This window comes from Agrilus planipennis, unplaced genomic scaffold (assembly GCF_000699045.2).
Source record: "Agrilus planipennis isolate EAB-ADULT unplaced genomic scaffold, Apla_2.0 scaffold8, whole genome shotgun sequence".
Lineage (NCBI taxonomy): Eukaryota > Metazoa > Arthropoda > Insecta > Coleoptera > Buprestidae > Agrilus > Agrilus planipennis.
The window spans coordinates 422,512-436,632 of record NW_020442461.1 but is presented as its reverse complement, the minus strand read 5'-3'; the positions used below and the strand labels follow the sequence as shown (position 1 = coordinate 436,632).

At 38.4% G+C, this 14,121-nt stretch overlaps 3 protein-coding genes across 3 annotated transcripts; 2 read left to right on the top strand and 1 right to left on the bottom strand.

Moving 5' to 3' along the window:
* Positions 1 to 2,565: 2,565 nt before the first annotated feature.
* Positions 2,566 to 3,784, bottom strand: LOC112906523 (trypsin-1-like). The gene is made up of 4 exons (XM_025980771.1): positions 3,673 to 3,784; positions 3,242 to 3,584; positions 2,959 to 3,176; positions 2,566 to 2,897 (listed from the first exon to the last, which is right to left on the bottom strand). The coding sequence occupies exons 1-4, from the start codon at positions 3,719 to 3,721 to the stop codon at positions 2,656 to 2,658; spliced, it is 852 nt and encodes a 283-aa protein (XP_025836556.1). The 5' UTR covers positions 3,722 to 3,784; the 3' UTR covers positions 2,566 to 2,655.
* A 1,597-nt stretch (positions 3,785 to 5,381) lies between these two features.
* On the top strand, positions 5,382 to 12,473 carry LOC108736134. Its single transcript, XM_018468444.2, has 2 exons — positions 5,382 to 12,326; positions 12,382 to 12,473. The coding sequence occupies exon 1, from the start codon at positions 7,104 to 7,106 to the stop codon at positions 12,069 to 12,071; it is 4,968 nt and encodes a 1,655-aa protein (XP_018323946.1). The 5' UTR covers positions 5,382 to 7,103; the 3' UTR covers positions 12,072 to 12,326; positions 12,382 to 12,473.
* Positions 12,321 to 13,870, top strand: LOC108736135 (trypsin-1-like). The gene is made up of 4 exons (XM_018468445.1): positions 12,321 to 12,524; positions 12,585 to 13,032; positions 13,090 to 13,295; positions 13,500 to 13,870. Exons 1-4 carry the CDS (start codon positions 12,476 to 12,478, stop codon positions 13,745 to 13,747), a joined length of 951 nt encoding a protein of 316 aa, XP_018323947.1. The 5' UTR covers positions 12,321 to 12,475; the 3' UTR covers positions 13,748 to 13,870.
* The last annotated feature ends 251 nt before the right edge of the window (positions 13,871 to 14,121 follow it).

Sequence of the window (14,121 nt, the reverse complement as noted above, 5' to 3'; positions counted from 1 at the left end):
TAGATATAACTGTCAATGCTGCTCAGAATTACTCCTCAATGCCTTTAGGCGAATCTTCCCAATCAATTCTGCCTAAAGTTGCTTCTCACTACCAATATGGGTGTAGCTTCCCAATACTGCTCAAAATGCTCTTCCATAGTGCTTCCTGTATCTTCCTAATGCTGGACGTCAAAACCGCTGTATCTACCTCCCAAATGCATCCCAAAGTTGCTCCACAATACCGCTGAACATACCTCCCTAATTCTTCTAAACCCCGATAGATATAACTGTCAATGCTACTCAGAATTACTCCTCAATGCCTTTAGGCGAATCTTCCCAATCAATTCTGCCTAAAGTTGCTTCTCACTACCAATATGGGTGTAGCTTCCCAATACTGCTCAAAATGCTCTTCCATAGTGCTTCCTGTATCTTCCTAATGCTGGATGTCAAAACCGCTGTATCTACCTCCCAAATGCAGCCCAAAGTTGCTCCACAATACCGCTGAACATACCTCCATTATGCTTCTAAACGCCGCTAGATATAACTGTCAATGCTGCTCAGAATTACTCCTCAATGCCGTTAGGTGAGGAATGGCGGATAAAAATTATGGGACATGAAGTCAAGAGAATCTTTAATTTTCCGAAAATCTGTTCAGAAAAAATAAATTAAATCTGTGATCAATTATTAGATACATAAGTGTCGATAAGAATATTATTTAAACACTTAGAGTATCAATCAAGAATTTCCTGTAAAAGAGATTAGTTCTCTTATTTAAACAATATCTAACACTGTTTTTGTCCTTGTGATAAAATCTTTTCTAAGTAATATACGCAACAGATATGAATTTTTCAAGAAAACGCTCTCATGATCGAAACATTTCCATCATGTTTTCCGTGGTAAAATGATATTTAATATCAATAGAAGTCCAATTGACGTTTAACCAATCATAAAGAAATTTATGAAAGCACTTGACTCAGTCTTACAAAACAACAGTGAATACGAGCACGAGACAAAGCAAACTGAAGATGTTGCTAACGATGAAACTATCGTTCCTGGAAGATTCGACGGGTATCAAGGAGAATTACTGTACAATTCGTTACATGGCTGCGGCAGATTCAAATGGTTATTAGATAACGGGTTAGAAAATATTTATGATGGTAATTTTTTTGTAAACGACTTGGAGGGATATGGGCACGTTGTATATTCATCTGGTGGAATCTTTGAAGGATTGTTTAAACGAAGCCGTCGCTTTGGACCGGGAGTTTTTACATATCCCTACGGATTTCAAGACGTGGGGTTGTGGGATGGTAATTATCTGGTAAGACTCAGTTGTCCCGTGAATTTTAAAGTAATTCCACGACTAGCTTTCTCACAAAACGCAAAATATCGATTACTGAAATTCAGAAAACTAGTAACAATCTATCCTGAACTCTCTGACAAGGCAGGAGATATTTTAACAACTTTAGGTTGCACTAGTGATCTGGCTTGTACCATTGGTACAGATCGGTTGTACAATAACTTGGTCAGGAACAGAGACAGCACATTTTTGGACAAAAATCTATTCAATAAAGTTTTCTTTGGGTGCAAGAGTAAGGTTGAGATGTTGGTGTCAACCGAAGAAGAAAAAGAAAAAAAGTTTCGTTGATGATCCGGTACAAGTCTAAAATTAATTTAAGCTCATAATCTTTCTTATAAGATGAGAGAAACTTGTGGCCAATAACTTCAGATTTATAGCTGATAAATTTTTCAGGTCTACCTTTTCCCTTTTTGTAATGTTTAGACTTGAAGTGATTGATAGAATATGTGTATTTTAGTCTTGTTGGACAAGTAAACTTACTGCCTCAATTAGCTCTCTCTTATTTCTATCTTCATTTTGTTCTAGTGATTCAATGACACAACATTCTTCTAGCTAGGAGTTAGGCTATGAAGAATCGTCCTTGACAACAGTTTATCGTTATTAATAGCTACTTCCATGCCCATTAATCTATCAATGACAATTTATTATTTAATATATAATTTTATAAGACCACCACGACTTTCTTCAATTTTGGTAACGTGTCTATCACATATTAGCTCATCATACGTGATTGGCCTTGGATTCAGTTCAGCAAGTAGATATCTATTCTATATAAATGGATCTTGTTGAACATATTGAATTTCACTAAATGTAGCATTGTATTATAGATGGCGGTTAATACCGCACAGTTTGTAAGATTTCATAAACAATATTCTCAAAAGTATTGTTTTGCCCTATGCTACTTTTTATTCTTTAATATCCTCGAAGTAGGTATCGCAAAACAGACTGCATGGTGTTGTAGGACATTCGGTAGGAACAAAGTTTTTTACCCAATTCGATAAATATTAATTAGGATTCCCGGTTAGCTCCTATTGGAGATATTCAACACATGGTAGAGTAATCAAGTGTACCTCTTCAGTTCTCTTTCTCTGTTTCTCTGCAAGTGGTGAGTAAGGTATTTGGACCGAGTGATATGGTGAGGCAGATTGTTAAAGAACATGAAAAATGTTATAATTTTGTTCTTGAACTATTTCAAAATTTGTAATACCAAATTAGATTAATATTAACTGTAGATTTGCAAATGTGTTTTATTCAATATTTTGTTTAGTGTATTACATGGTCGAAAACAATACCTTTCAAAAGAATGGTAGATCTCCATATTACAAATTAGCGTTAATCCAGTTGACATAGGAAGGAACTTTTGTGGAAACTGATGGAGCAATGGAGACGCCACATGGTGAAAGACCCCACGACAGAACACCCACTTGGACGCCGTTCTGAACCAATGGGCCACCAACATCACCGGTACAAATGGCCACATTTTGCTCTCCGTCAGTACAAATTTGGGAATCGTCCAAAGGTTCTGAACTTCCAACTAAACTAACCAAAACGTCAGCGCACTCTACAAAGAAAGATATTTTCATTAAGAACGTGGAAAATTTAGAATTAGATATTGCAATTACGATCATTTGATATAATGTCTACGTCGGCGTATTGCAGGATGCTTGGGTAATCGTAATCTGAATCTGACGTATATCCCCATCCTGAATAGACGGCGGATCCAGAAACATCGGCACCTTGACTAGGAAGTACAACAGGTTGGACGGATGAGCTCAAGTCAAAGGGTGGATTTACTTTTATTAGAGCAATATCAAATGGGGAATCGCTCGTTTCACTTACACTGAAAAGCAAAGAAAATGATATTATGAAGAACGTAATCGATAAAGGTGGAATTCAATTATTTACACAGGCCAGTTTTCGTGAACGATAAAGCTGCTAGCAAGTCGGCGTTGGCTGGAAGAGGAACTTTCGTTTAGACTTAAAGCTCCAGCAAGGATCGAAATGTTTCTAGTATTATCTACGAAATCTGCGGCACAACTGGCAGCCGTGAGAACCACCGATGCACTAATGAGACTACCACCGCAGAAGTGGATGGAAAAATCATCTTCAGCCCACTGTAGAGAAACCTGGTAGGGAAATTGGTTTCTGGCAGCACGTTGACCACGCGTTACCCTGGTCTCCTCGGATGGCAAAATTTCTGTATCCTTAATCTTACGGAAAGAATGCACCTTTGGCGCGTTTGGTGCCGCTATTCAAATATTAAATAAAACGTATCGATATAGAACCAAGATATAAATTAGTAAGTGAATCGTTAAATTAAATCCAATCAAACTTACCAAGTGCTGCGGTACACACAAAACCTAAGAGAATAACGAGGAACTTCATTCTAAAATTGCCAGATTCATAATCAAACCAATGTGAAACCTAAACCATTCGGCTTTTATTTATAGGCAGGAAACTTATCTCCAAGCCCCGGACAAATTAAGTTCACACTTATCTAAAACATGCTAATATTTGATTGTTTGTGCCGATTAAAGTGCAAAAAATCTATTTTTCGTATCTACATACTTGTAAAATTCTTTTTAAATTAATAAAATATCGATGTAGGTACAATAAACAAATAAATAAAAAGACTGATAATTAAATTAATACTTATATAACTTACCATAGCCTAAGGCGCACAGGAGATCTATAAAGAACCATGAAACTTCATTCTTATTTGACAGTTTAATTAGCTAATCCACTGTACAACCCGAAACTACTTCTATTAGCATGAAGGAAACTTATCTCCGATTGTATCGTTTGTAGTCCAAAAGAGTATTTTTGGTATTTAGTGTCAAAATTTAAACGAAATACTGCAAGATGTAGTTTCCCTAAATAAATTCTTAATTTTTGTAGGTCTACTTTCGTAACATCATTCAAAATTGCTTCTTAACACCGTCAAGTATTGCTTCCTAAATCTGCCCAATCAATCCTGCCTAAATTTGCTTCTCACAATCAATATGGGTGTACCATCTCAATGCTGCTCAAAAATGTTTTTCAATAGCGCTTCCTCTACCTTCTTAATGCCGTTCGTCAAAACTCCTATGTCTACTTCCCACATGCAGCTGAAAGTTGCTTCTCAACACCTTTCCAATGCTACTCAAAAATGCTCTTCAATACCGCTGTACCTTTGTAAAGCCGGTCGTCAAACCGCTAGATATTACTCCCAAATGCAGCCCAAAGTTACTCCACAATACCGCTGAATATACCTCCCTAATGCTTCTAAACGCCGCTAGGTATAACTGTCAATGCTACTCAGAATTACTCCTCAATGCCTTTAGGCGAATCTTCCCAATCAATTCTGCCTAAAGTTGCTTCTCACTACCAACATGGGTGTACCTTCCCAATGCTGCTCAAAGTGCTCTTCAATAGTGCTTCCTGTATCTTCCTAATGCTGGACGTCAAAACCGCTGTATCTACCTCCCAAATGCAGCCCAAAGTTGCTCCACAATACCGCTGAATATACCTCCCTAATTCTTCTAAACGCCGCTAGATATAACTGTCAATGCTGCTCAGAATTACTCCTCAATGCCTTTAGGCGAATCTTCCCAATCAATTCTGCCTAAAGTTGCTTCTCACTACCAATATGGGTGTAGCTTCCCAATACTGCTCAAAATGCTCTTCCATAGTGCTTCCTGTATCTTCCTAATGCTGGATGTCAAAACCGCTGTATCTACCTCCCAAATGCAGCCCAAAGTTGCTCCACAATACCGCTGAACATACCTCCATTATGCTTCTAAACGCCGCTAGATATAACTGTCAATGCTGCTCAGAATTACTCCTCAATGCCGTTAGGTGAGGAATGGCGGATAAAAATTATGGGACATGAAGTCAAGAGAATCTTTAATTTTCCGAAAATCTGTTCAGAAAAAATAAATTAAATCTGTGATCAATTATTAGATACATAAGTGTCGATAAGAATATTATTTAAACACTTAGAGTATCAATCAAGAATTTCCTGTAAAAGAGATTAGTTCTCTTATTTAAATAGCTAATCCACTGTACAACCCGAAACTACTTCTATTAGCATGAAGGAAACTTATCTCCGATTGTATCGTTTGTAGTCCAAAAGAGTATTTTTGGTATTTAGTGTCAAAATTTAAACGAAATACTGCAAGATGTAGTTTCCCTAAATAAATTCTTAATTTTTGTAGGTCTACTTTCGTAACATCATTCAAAATTGCTTCTTAACACCGTCAAGTATTGCTTCCTAAATCTGCCCAATCAATCCTGCCTAAATTTGCTTCTCACAATCAATATGGGTGTACCATCTCAATGCTGCTCAAAAATGTTTTTCAATAGCGCTTCCTCTACCTTCTTAATGCCGTTCGTCAAAACTCCTATGTCTACTTCCCACATGCAGCTGAAAGTTGCTTCTCAACACCTTTCCAATGCTACTCAAAAATGCTCTTCAATACCGCTGTACCTTTGTAAAGCCGGTCGTCAAACCGCTAGATATTACTCCCAAATGCAGCCCAAAGTTACTCCACAATACCGCTGAATATACCTCCCTAATGCTTCTAAACGCCGCTAGGTATAACTGTCAATGCTACTCAGAATTACTCCTCAATGCCTTTAGGCGAATCTTCCCAATCAATTCTGCCTAAAGTTGCTTCTCACTACCAATATGGGTGTAGCTTCCCAATACTGCTCAAAATGCTCTTCCATAGTGCTTCCTGTATCTTCCTAATGCTGGACGTCAAAACCGCTGTATCTACCTCCCAAATGCATCCCAAAGTTGCTCCACAATACCGCTGAACATACCTCCCTAATTCTTCTAAACCCCGATAGATATAACTGTCAATGCTACTCAGAATTACTCCTCAATGCCTTTAGGCGAATCTTCCCAATCAATTCTGCCTAAAGTTGCTTCTCACTACCAATATGGGTGTAGCTTCCCAATACTGCTCAAAATGCTCTTCCATAGTGCTTCCTGTATCTTCCTAATGCTGGACGTCAAAACCGCTGTATCTACCTCCCAAATGCATCCCAAAGTTGCTCCACAATACCGCTGAACATACCTCCCTAATTCTTCTAAACCCCGATAGATATAACTGTCAATGCTACTCAGAATTACTCCTCAATGCCTTTAGGCGAATCTTCCCAATCAATTCTGCCTAAAGTTGCTTCTCACTACCAATATGGGTGTACCTTTCCAATGCTGCTCACAATGCTCTTCAATAGTGCTTCCTGTATCTTCCTAATGCTGGATGTCAAAACCGCTGTATCTACCTCCCAAATGCAGCCCAAAGTTGCTCCACAATACCGCTGAACATACCTCCATTATGCTTCTAAACGCCGCTAGATATAACTGTCAATGCTGCTCAGAATTACTCCTCAATGCCGTTAGGTGAGGAATGGCGGATAAAAATTATGGGACATGAAGTCAAGAGAATCTTTAATTTTCCGAAAATCTGTTCAGAAAAAATAAATTAAATCTGTGATCAATTATTAGATACATAAGTGTCGATAAGAATATTATTTAAACACTTAGAGTATCAATCAAGAATTTCCTGTAAAAGAGATTAGTTCTCTTATTTAAACAATATCTAACACTGTTTTTGTCCTTGTGATAAAATCTTTTCTAAGTAATATACGCAACAGATATGAATTTTTCAAGAAAACGCTCTCATGATCGAAACATTTCCATCATGTTTTCCGTGGTAAAATGATATTTAATATCAATAGAAGTCCAATTGACGTTTAACCAATCATAAAGAAATTTATGAAAGCACTTGACTCAGTCTTACAAAACAACAGTGAATACGAGCACGAGACAAAGCAAACTGAAGATGTTGCTAACGATGAAACTATCGTTCCTGGAAGATTCGACGGGTATCAAGGAGAATTACTGTACAATTCGTTACATGGCTGCGGCAGATTCAAATGGTTATTAGATAACGGGTTAGAAAATATTTATGATGGTAATTTTTTTGTAAACGACTTGGAGGGATATGGGCACGTTGTATATTCATCTGGTGGAATCTTTGAAGGATTGTTTAAACGAAGCCGTCGCTTTGGACCGGGAGTTTTTACATATCCCTACGGATTTCAAGACGTGGGGTTGTGGGATGGTAATTATCTGGTAAGACTCAGTTGTCCCGTGAATTTTAAAGTAATTCCACGACTAGCTTTCTCACAAAACGCAAAATATCGATTACTGAAATTCAGAAAACTAGTAACAATTTATCCTGAACTCTCTGACAAGGCTGGAGATATTTTAACAACTTTAGGTTGTACTAGTGATCTGGCTTGTACCATTGGTACAGACCGGTTGTACAATAACTTGGTCAGGAACAGAGACAGCACATTTTTGGACAAAAATCTATTCAATAAACTTTTCTTTGGGTGCAAGAGTAAGGTTGAGATGTTGGTGTCAACCGAAGAAGAAAAAGAGATCACTTCAACCATCAGCAAACGCGTGAGCATTGAATCAGACAGAAATTATCTTTGCCCTATAACCGATAAGGAAATCCAACTACAAGAGCTCAACAAATATATCGAAACAATGACCAAGCTGATCGATTATCTTGGCTTAAAAAAAGAGGAAATTCTGCAAGGCTATTTCGACGTTATCGAAACATCAGATGCAGCTGAAGAAGGAGGAGAAGAAGAAGAAGAAAAAGGAGAAGAAGAAAAGGAACCCGAGGATATTATGCAGTTGTTGTATTACAACTATGATTTGAGCCAATTTTTAGAGGCCGTTCCATGGTTGCTAAGAGCTACGTCTGCACTGAAAAGGATTTACAGAAGAATAAAGAGAATTGCCCAAGCAGAAGACGGTTCTGGTGATTACGGGGAGTGTTTTGATAAGATAAAAGAGCAATTCCTTCAAAAACTGGAAGACCTGCTACGCATTGCAACGTATAACAGGGAAATGTTTGTAGCCGAAAGGGACAAACTGTGGGAGAGTTTGCAAATTGGCGAAGAAGAAGAAGAGCAGGAGGTCGACGAAAAAACAAAACCTGAACAAAAATGCAGGTTTAAAACACTTAACCCATCGGACATACTGGCCTGGAATAATGAAGAGACCATCATTGAAATGATGATTCATTCTTTTTTGCATCAAGACATGGAAGACCAGGTTTCCTGCGATGTGTTCTCTCTAATATCCGGTAACCGATCTAAATATAAACAGCGGGGTCCGTATGAGGAAGATTGTCTATTCTTTTTGCAGTGTTGTTCTTCGGGGAGCATAGAAAAGATTAACAGGCTGAGTTGCAAGTATATAAATCCGGATATTTCTGATTGCAAAGGGAATACTGGAATGTTAGTTGCTGTCTCTAACGATAACATTGATGTGATAAGAGCCCTGGGAGATTTAGGAGCTGCCGTAAACGTAACCAATGATGAGTGCCTCACACCACTTACTTTGTGCTTGTGCAAATACTTGTCAATCTTTTACAAAGTTACAAACTGGGAACTTGCTTTCTTACCACCTCCGAGTAAGAAGCAATTGGAATTGAACTTCCAATGGTACCCTTCCAAACCGTTGGACGATTTCCTGGAGAATCCCGCGGACGAAGATAACTCGGAAGAGTTGCACATTTTCGTTCATAAAACTAGAAGCGTTTATCCAGAGAAGATCAACGATTTTTCCGACAAAAAGCAGAAATATGTTCTCAGCACGGAATGCGTTAAACCGGTTGTGCCGAAACGTAAAGAGAAAGGCAAAAAGAAAAAAGACAAAAAGAAGGCGAAAAAGAAAGAAAAATCGAAGACGAAGAGTGCCGCTTCGTCGAAAAGCGATAAGAATAAGGAAAAAGAAAAAAGAAAAGAACAAGCATTAAGAGAACAATATGAAAAAGAAATGCTGGAAATGCAAAAGAAATTGGACACAGTTTCTTCAACAATATATGTCGTACTTGAGATAGGTGCCGATCCAAATTTTGGGGAGGTTCCCTTACCTCCCCTTATCTTGGCTTTATTTTCAAGTAACGTTTCGTTAGTAACTAAACTTCTGTCTCATCACGCCGACCCAAACATAAGATGTAGGGACAAAAACATGACCCCGTTGCATTATTTGGCGTCCAAGCCACTCTCGAAGGAAGATCCAAAGATATTGCGCACCGTCCTCCAATATCAGGCCAATCCAAATTCGATAACAGACAGCACGCATTGGCCTCGAGAGGCCGAAGTGATTTTGGGAAAGGAAAAACTAAAAAACGCGAACGATGAAGGTAAAACCGCTTTACACATTCTCAGCATGAGGTACGACTACCTCCAAGAGGATAGCGAAACCATAATGATTGAAATGGTGCGGACCTTGTCGTATTTCGGGGCAAACACTGAGTTGCAGTATTTGGGCCATACCCCATTGACTTTGGCAATACTTAGAGGGAATATTCAGTTGGTGGATGAAATGCTCAAGACCAATCTGTACAATGCCAATCAGATTCTTGGACGTAACATGGGAGTCCCACTGACAGTGCTCTTGTTGCCTTCTTATATCGAGGTGCAACCCCCAAATATCGGTAAATCTATGATTGAAACGCTCATACAGCACAACGCGAATCCTTTGAATGTGATAGGCGATTCAGGAAACGCCATCGAATTTTTGATAAATCTAAACAAACCGCCGAAGAAGGACAAGAAGGATAAGAAAGATAAGAAAGACAAATCGAAAAAACAGAAGAAAGGAAAATCAAGCAAAGGTTCCAAAATGAGTAAAAAAGCCAGAGCAGCACAACTGGCCCTAACGAAATTCTTCAAAGAGCAGACCAGAAATGTATTGATGAGAAACATCCAAGCCAAATGCGTCAAGTATTTGTTCATTCTCGCATCAGAAGAATGTCTAGAAGACGAGTTTCTAACGAACGTCGCCAGACTCGTATCAGTGGAGGAAGCTTTCAATATCATGCAACTGTTGATCGAAAATAAACGGATAAAAATCGACGAGAACTATAAAGAAACTTGTTACGCGGTTTTAAAATTCATCGAGGATGCTAACCAGCCGGAACCGTCTTCCAAAAGGAGCGCCATTCCATCCCGAACTACCTCAGTAGCAGAACTCATAGAAGACCTTAAGACAGTTGTAAAACCGTACGAGACAAACAAATACTTGGCATATCCCCCGGAACTCGACAAATGCAATAAGAACAAATATAACGTTTGTTTTAATTGTTGTTGCGCCTTCGGAAAGAACCTCGTGGCCTGTCCTAAATGTTTCATGGTTTATTTCTGTTCGGAAGCATGCAATAAACAAAATAATTCTTTAAAAACGACAAAACACAAATGCAAAGGTTTGTTCTACAAATCGGAAAAGGAAAAACTGGACAACTATGCACAGTTGGACATTCCTTACGAATCTCCGTTGGAACGAAAACTGAAATGGGTGGCGGAACTTGTCCGCGAACGGAAACTAAACATCAAACTGAGAAAGAGGGCACTTAGGGAATACGAAATGATTTATGGGAAAGTGAAGGAAGGGAAAGATAGTTTGAAGAAGTTGGAACAGCGAGAAAAGTTCATAGAAGAAAAGATAATTCATTATAAGAAAGCAATTGCAGAAAACGACAACAAAGGAAGAACTAAACAAAAGGAATGTAGAGGTAGAAACATTGAATTCTCAACGAGGGAGACCTCGAGGAACAATTCCCCAGCGAACAATAATACCACAGTCGAATTACAAAGCGAGAGGAATCATACTTCGGGTGATAGAAGAAAACTGGTCAGCGGTGATTCGACACCAAGCAAACCTCAAAAAGGAAGTGTGTGGTCATCCACGGACCAAGGCAGTAGTTGTAAAGAAAACTGTTACTCGATTCTAAACCAAGGAAATAATCTGGACTCCACTGATTGGGACTCGAAGATACCACGGTCATCCAAGCATGGAAATGGTAGAAACGATTTTGATCCAAAGAACACTCAAACCAAAGGTCACTTGTCAGATAGAAATCACGACAGCGGTGATGGTAAAGACAAGTGGGAATCGAAAGAGGCTCGTACAAAGACATTGTGGTCTCCCAAGGACCACCGAGGTGGTGGTAGTAAAGACAAGGATCATCCGAAAAGGAAGCATTCAAATGTTCAAGAAAATTGGGATAGAAAGGAGAGACGAACGAAGACACAACTGTCATCAAGAAGTAACGAACGAAGAAGGAATACTTGGGACCCAAAAGAGAAGCGATTACACACAACAAAAGGTCATGATGGTGATAGTAGAATTAATTATGGGCAACACCCTCTGAATGCCAAAGACACAACCAAAACGTCACTAAACAAAAAACAAGGTAATAAACTTAATGTCCACCAACCTTCGAGAAAACAGCCACGCTCTTTAGGAACTGACGAAGTCATGTCTTCTTTGAAAAAATCCTACCTTCTTGGGACAGATACTGACAGGAAACGTATGATTTCCGCAAGGAGACAACTGGAGTTTTACCTTTCTCAGTCACCCCGATTGAACATGAAACAACAAAGAACACCCAAAGGTTTACACAAGTTTCTTGTCAGGAATGCCTCTTCCAAATTGGGAAGATTATGTACACAAGGTGCCCACTATCAAGGGTTCATGTATCCTTCGAAAATTCCTAGTAAATTCCAGATCCTTTTGGGGAAACTTACCGAGCACATGTCCGACTTTGATCTTAAACGGTTACTCCTCCCATACTCGTGTTTCACCGGAGATCAACTCTATTTCAGATTCAAAAGATCAAATGTACCCACTTGTGGAACGTATAGCGACGTATGATCATTTTTATTTATTATTTTTACACTGTATTGATATCATTCAGTTTCTTTATTCACTTTTATCTATTTTTAGTTGTTATCATAGAATTCATTTGTTACAAAGTGCTTTTTGTTTCTCGTTTTGGAAATATACCGTTTCAGTTAGAATTCATTATTCTTTTATTTCTGGAACGATTGTTAGCGCTAAGTATTTAATCTAAATGTGTAAACTACAAAACGCGTTATAGACAGCGATAAGCATAAAAACGGTTGCATTGTGAGTAACCCATTGCAAAACACATCTTCGGTAAATTGATATTTTTTGTTTCAAGGAGAAACGTGTTCCATTCGTTTCTGCTTCGCAATTATTGGGATTCCTATTTAACTTTTAGGTCGCGGTCTCGTTAGTATCTAGCAATATTGGAGATGGTCTCGTTGGCGTTTTTATTGTATTGCAGTTTATTTTGTGTGACAGGTAAATAACAAACATAACATTTTCTAACTTCGACTCTTGAATGTATTTCCCTTTTTGAAGAGAATGCGACTGAAAATTGGCAGGGATTTAGCCAGTATTGGAACGAATCGATTGAGAAATGGAATGGCGTAAACAGATACTGGAATCAGACAGAAAGTGAGAAAGAAACTGTTCAGAACAACACAACAATCCATGACAGTATACTTGAAGTTGGAATTGTTTTCGATAATACTTTTGTCGATCGTTCGGGGAAGATAACAAAAGGAAAGATGGCATCTGAGTTTCAGTTTCCTTACATGGTCTCCGTCCAATACAAAGGGTTAATTTTTACGTACCATGTGTGTGGTGGGGCTATCGTTACCAGATTTTACGTACTAACAGCTGCCCATTGCGTTGAAGAAGAACGAGAGTACATTGTGGAGGCGGGACTTCTTAATTTCGAACAGAATGACAATGAAACCCAGCAAAGAGAGATAGCAGAGAGGCAGTTGCACGAACAATTTACAAAGTAAACGAAGTTTAGTGTGATGACAGAAGTAGGATGACTAAAAGGTCAAATTTTTAGAAACCCCAGATATGTGCAACACGATATTGCTCTTCTCCGTCTGAAGTCGCCATTTCAATGGACCCAATCGGTAAGACCCGTTAAACTTCCAGCGTTCTATGCGGAATTCGATGGTAAAGCTGTGGTCTGTGGATGGGGCAGAACGGAGAGGGGTGTGGAATCAACTTGGTTGCGTTACCTTGATGTTGACTTGCTTTCTACTGACGGTATGACCCATGAGAAATCCAGAATTTTATAGATACCTTCATGGTCAAATAACTCAAGTATTCAATTAATTTTCAATTACGTACACATCAAAGATATCGGTTTGGTATGATGAGAAACTAATGGGTTATTTGACCTTGAAATCGCCCATTTATTTTATGCGTCAACGTCTGCAGGTAGGTTTTAAAAAGCGTTAATTGTTAAAGAATGCAACGCAGAAATAACTAAAGTGGGAGATAGTTCGAGGGCGTTGGACACAAACCTGTGTTCCAGTGGTTCCTCTGGGACATCTGCATGTTTTGGGGATTCCGGAAGTCCGCTCGTTCAAGATGATGTTCTGATTGGTTTGGTCTCGTGGGGAATTGGGTCTTGCGGAAAGTTGTCCGAACCAACAGTCTACACTAAATGTTCTAATTACATCAACTGGATTGAGTCACGTTTAACTTTTACCTAAGTTAATCTTATAGTAATGTTTTTATAGTTAATTTTATGATTTACGTTTTATTCTGTATTGTAGAATTTATTTATTTATGGTCTGTTCAACGCAACGTCTAAATAAATACTTAGTGTAAAATCAAAGTGCTTCATTTTTTCGTTATTTATCTAACAATTCCTAGACAAAACCTCACCTATTTTTCACCTTTTACGTACACATGTAGTTGCAACAATAAAAAATCTTTTCTTTTTTGAAAATGTTATAAATATTACCTATTGTTATTCAAAATTATTACTTTGGAAAAGTATAACTGGCTGCGTTATTTAAGATAGAAGAAAGGAAATTGTTTTGAACTTTGATTAATCGTACTCGACGACAATATCTAATCAGTA

What these genes read in the sequence shown, in the direction of transcription:
- LOC108736134 (XM_018468444.2), top strand. Translation starts at nt 7,104, where the DNA reads ATGAAAGCACTTGACTCAGTCTTACAAAACAACAGTGAATACGAGCAC.
- LOC112906523 (XM_025980771.1), bottom strand. Translation starts at nt 3,721, where the DNA reads ATGAAGTTCCTCGTTATTCTCTTAGGTTTTGTGTGTACCGCAGCACTT. An exon ending in GTTCACGAAAACTGGCCTGT is followed by an intron (nt 3,177 to 3,241) that starts GTAAATAATTGA and finishes TTTGCTTTTCAG; the next exon opens with TGTAAGTGAAACGAGCGATT. An exon ending in AGACATTATATCAAATGATC is followed by an intron (nt 2,898 to 2,958) that starts GTAATTGCAATA and finishes CTTTCTTTGTAG; the next exon opens with AGTGCGCTGACGTTTTGGTT.
- LOC108736135 (XM_018468445.1), top strand. Translation starts at nt 12,476, where the DNA reads ATGGTCTCGTTGGCGTTTTTATTGTATTGCAGTTTATTTTGTGTGACA. An exon ending in CAGTTTATTTTGTGTGACAG is followed by an intron (nt 12,525 to 12,584) that starts GTAAATAACAAA and finishes CCCTTTTTGAAG; the next exon opens with AGAATGCGACTGAAAATTGG. An exon ending in TTGCACGAACAATTTACAAA is followed by an intron (nt 13,033 to 13,089) that starts GTAAACGAAGTT and finishes TCAAATTTTTAG; the next exon opens with AAACCCCAGATATGTGCAAC.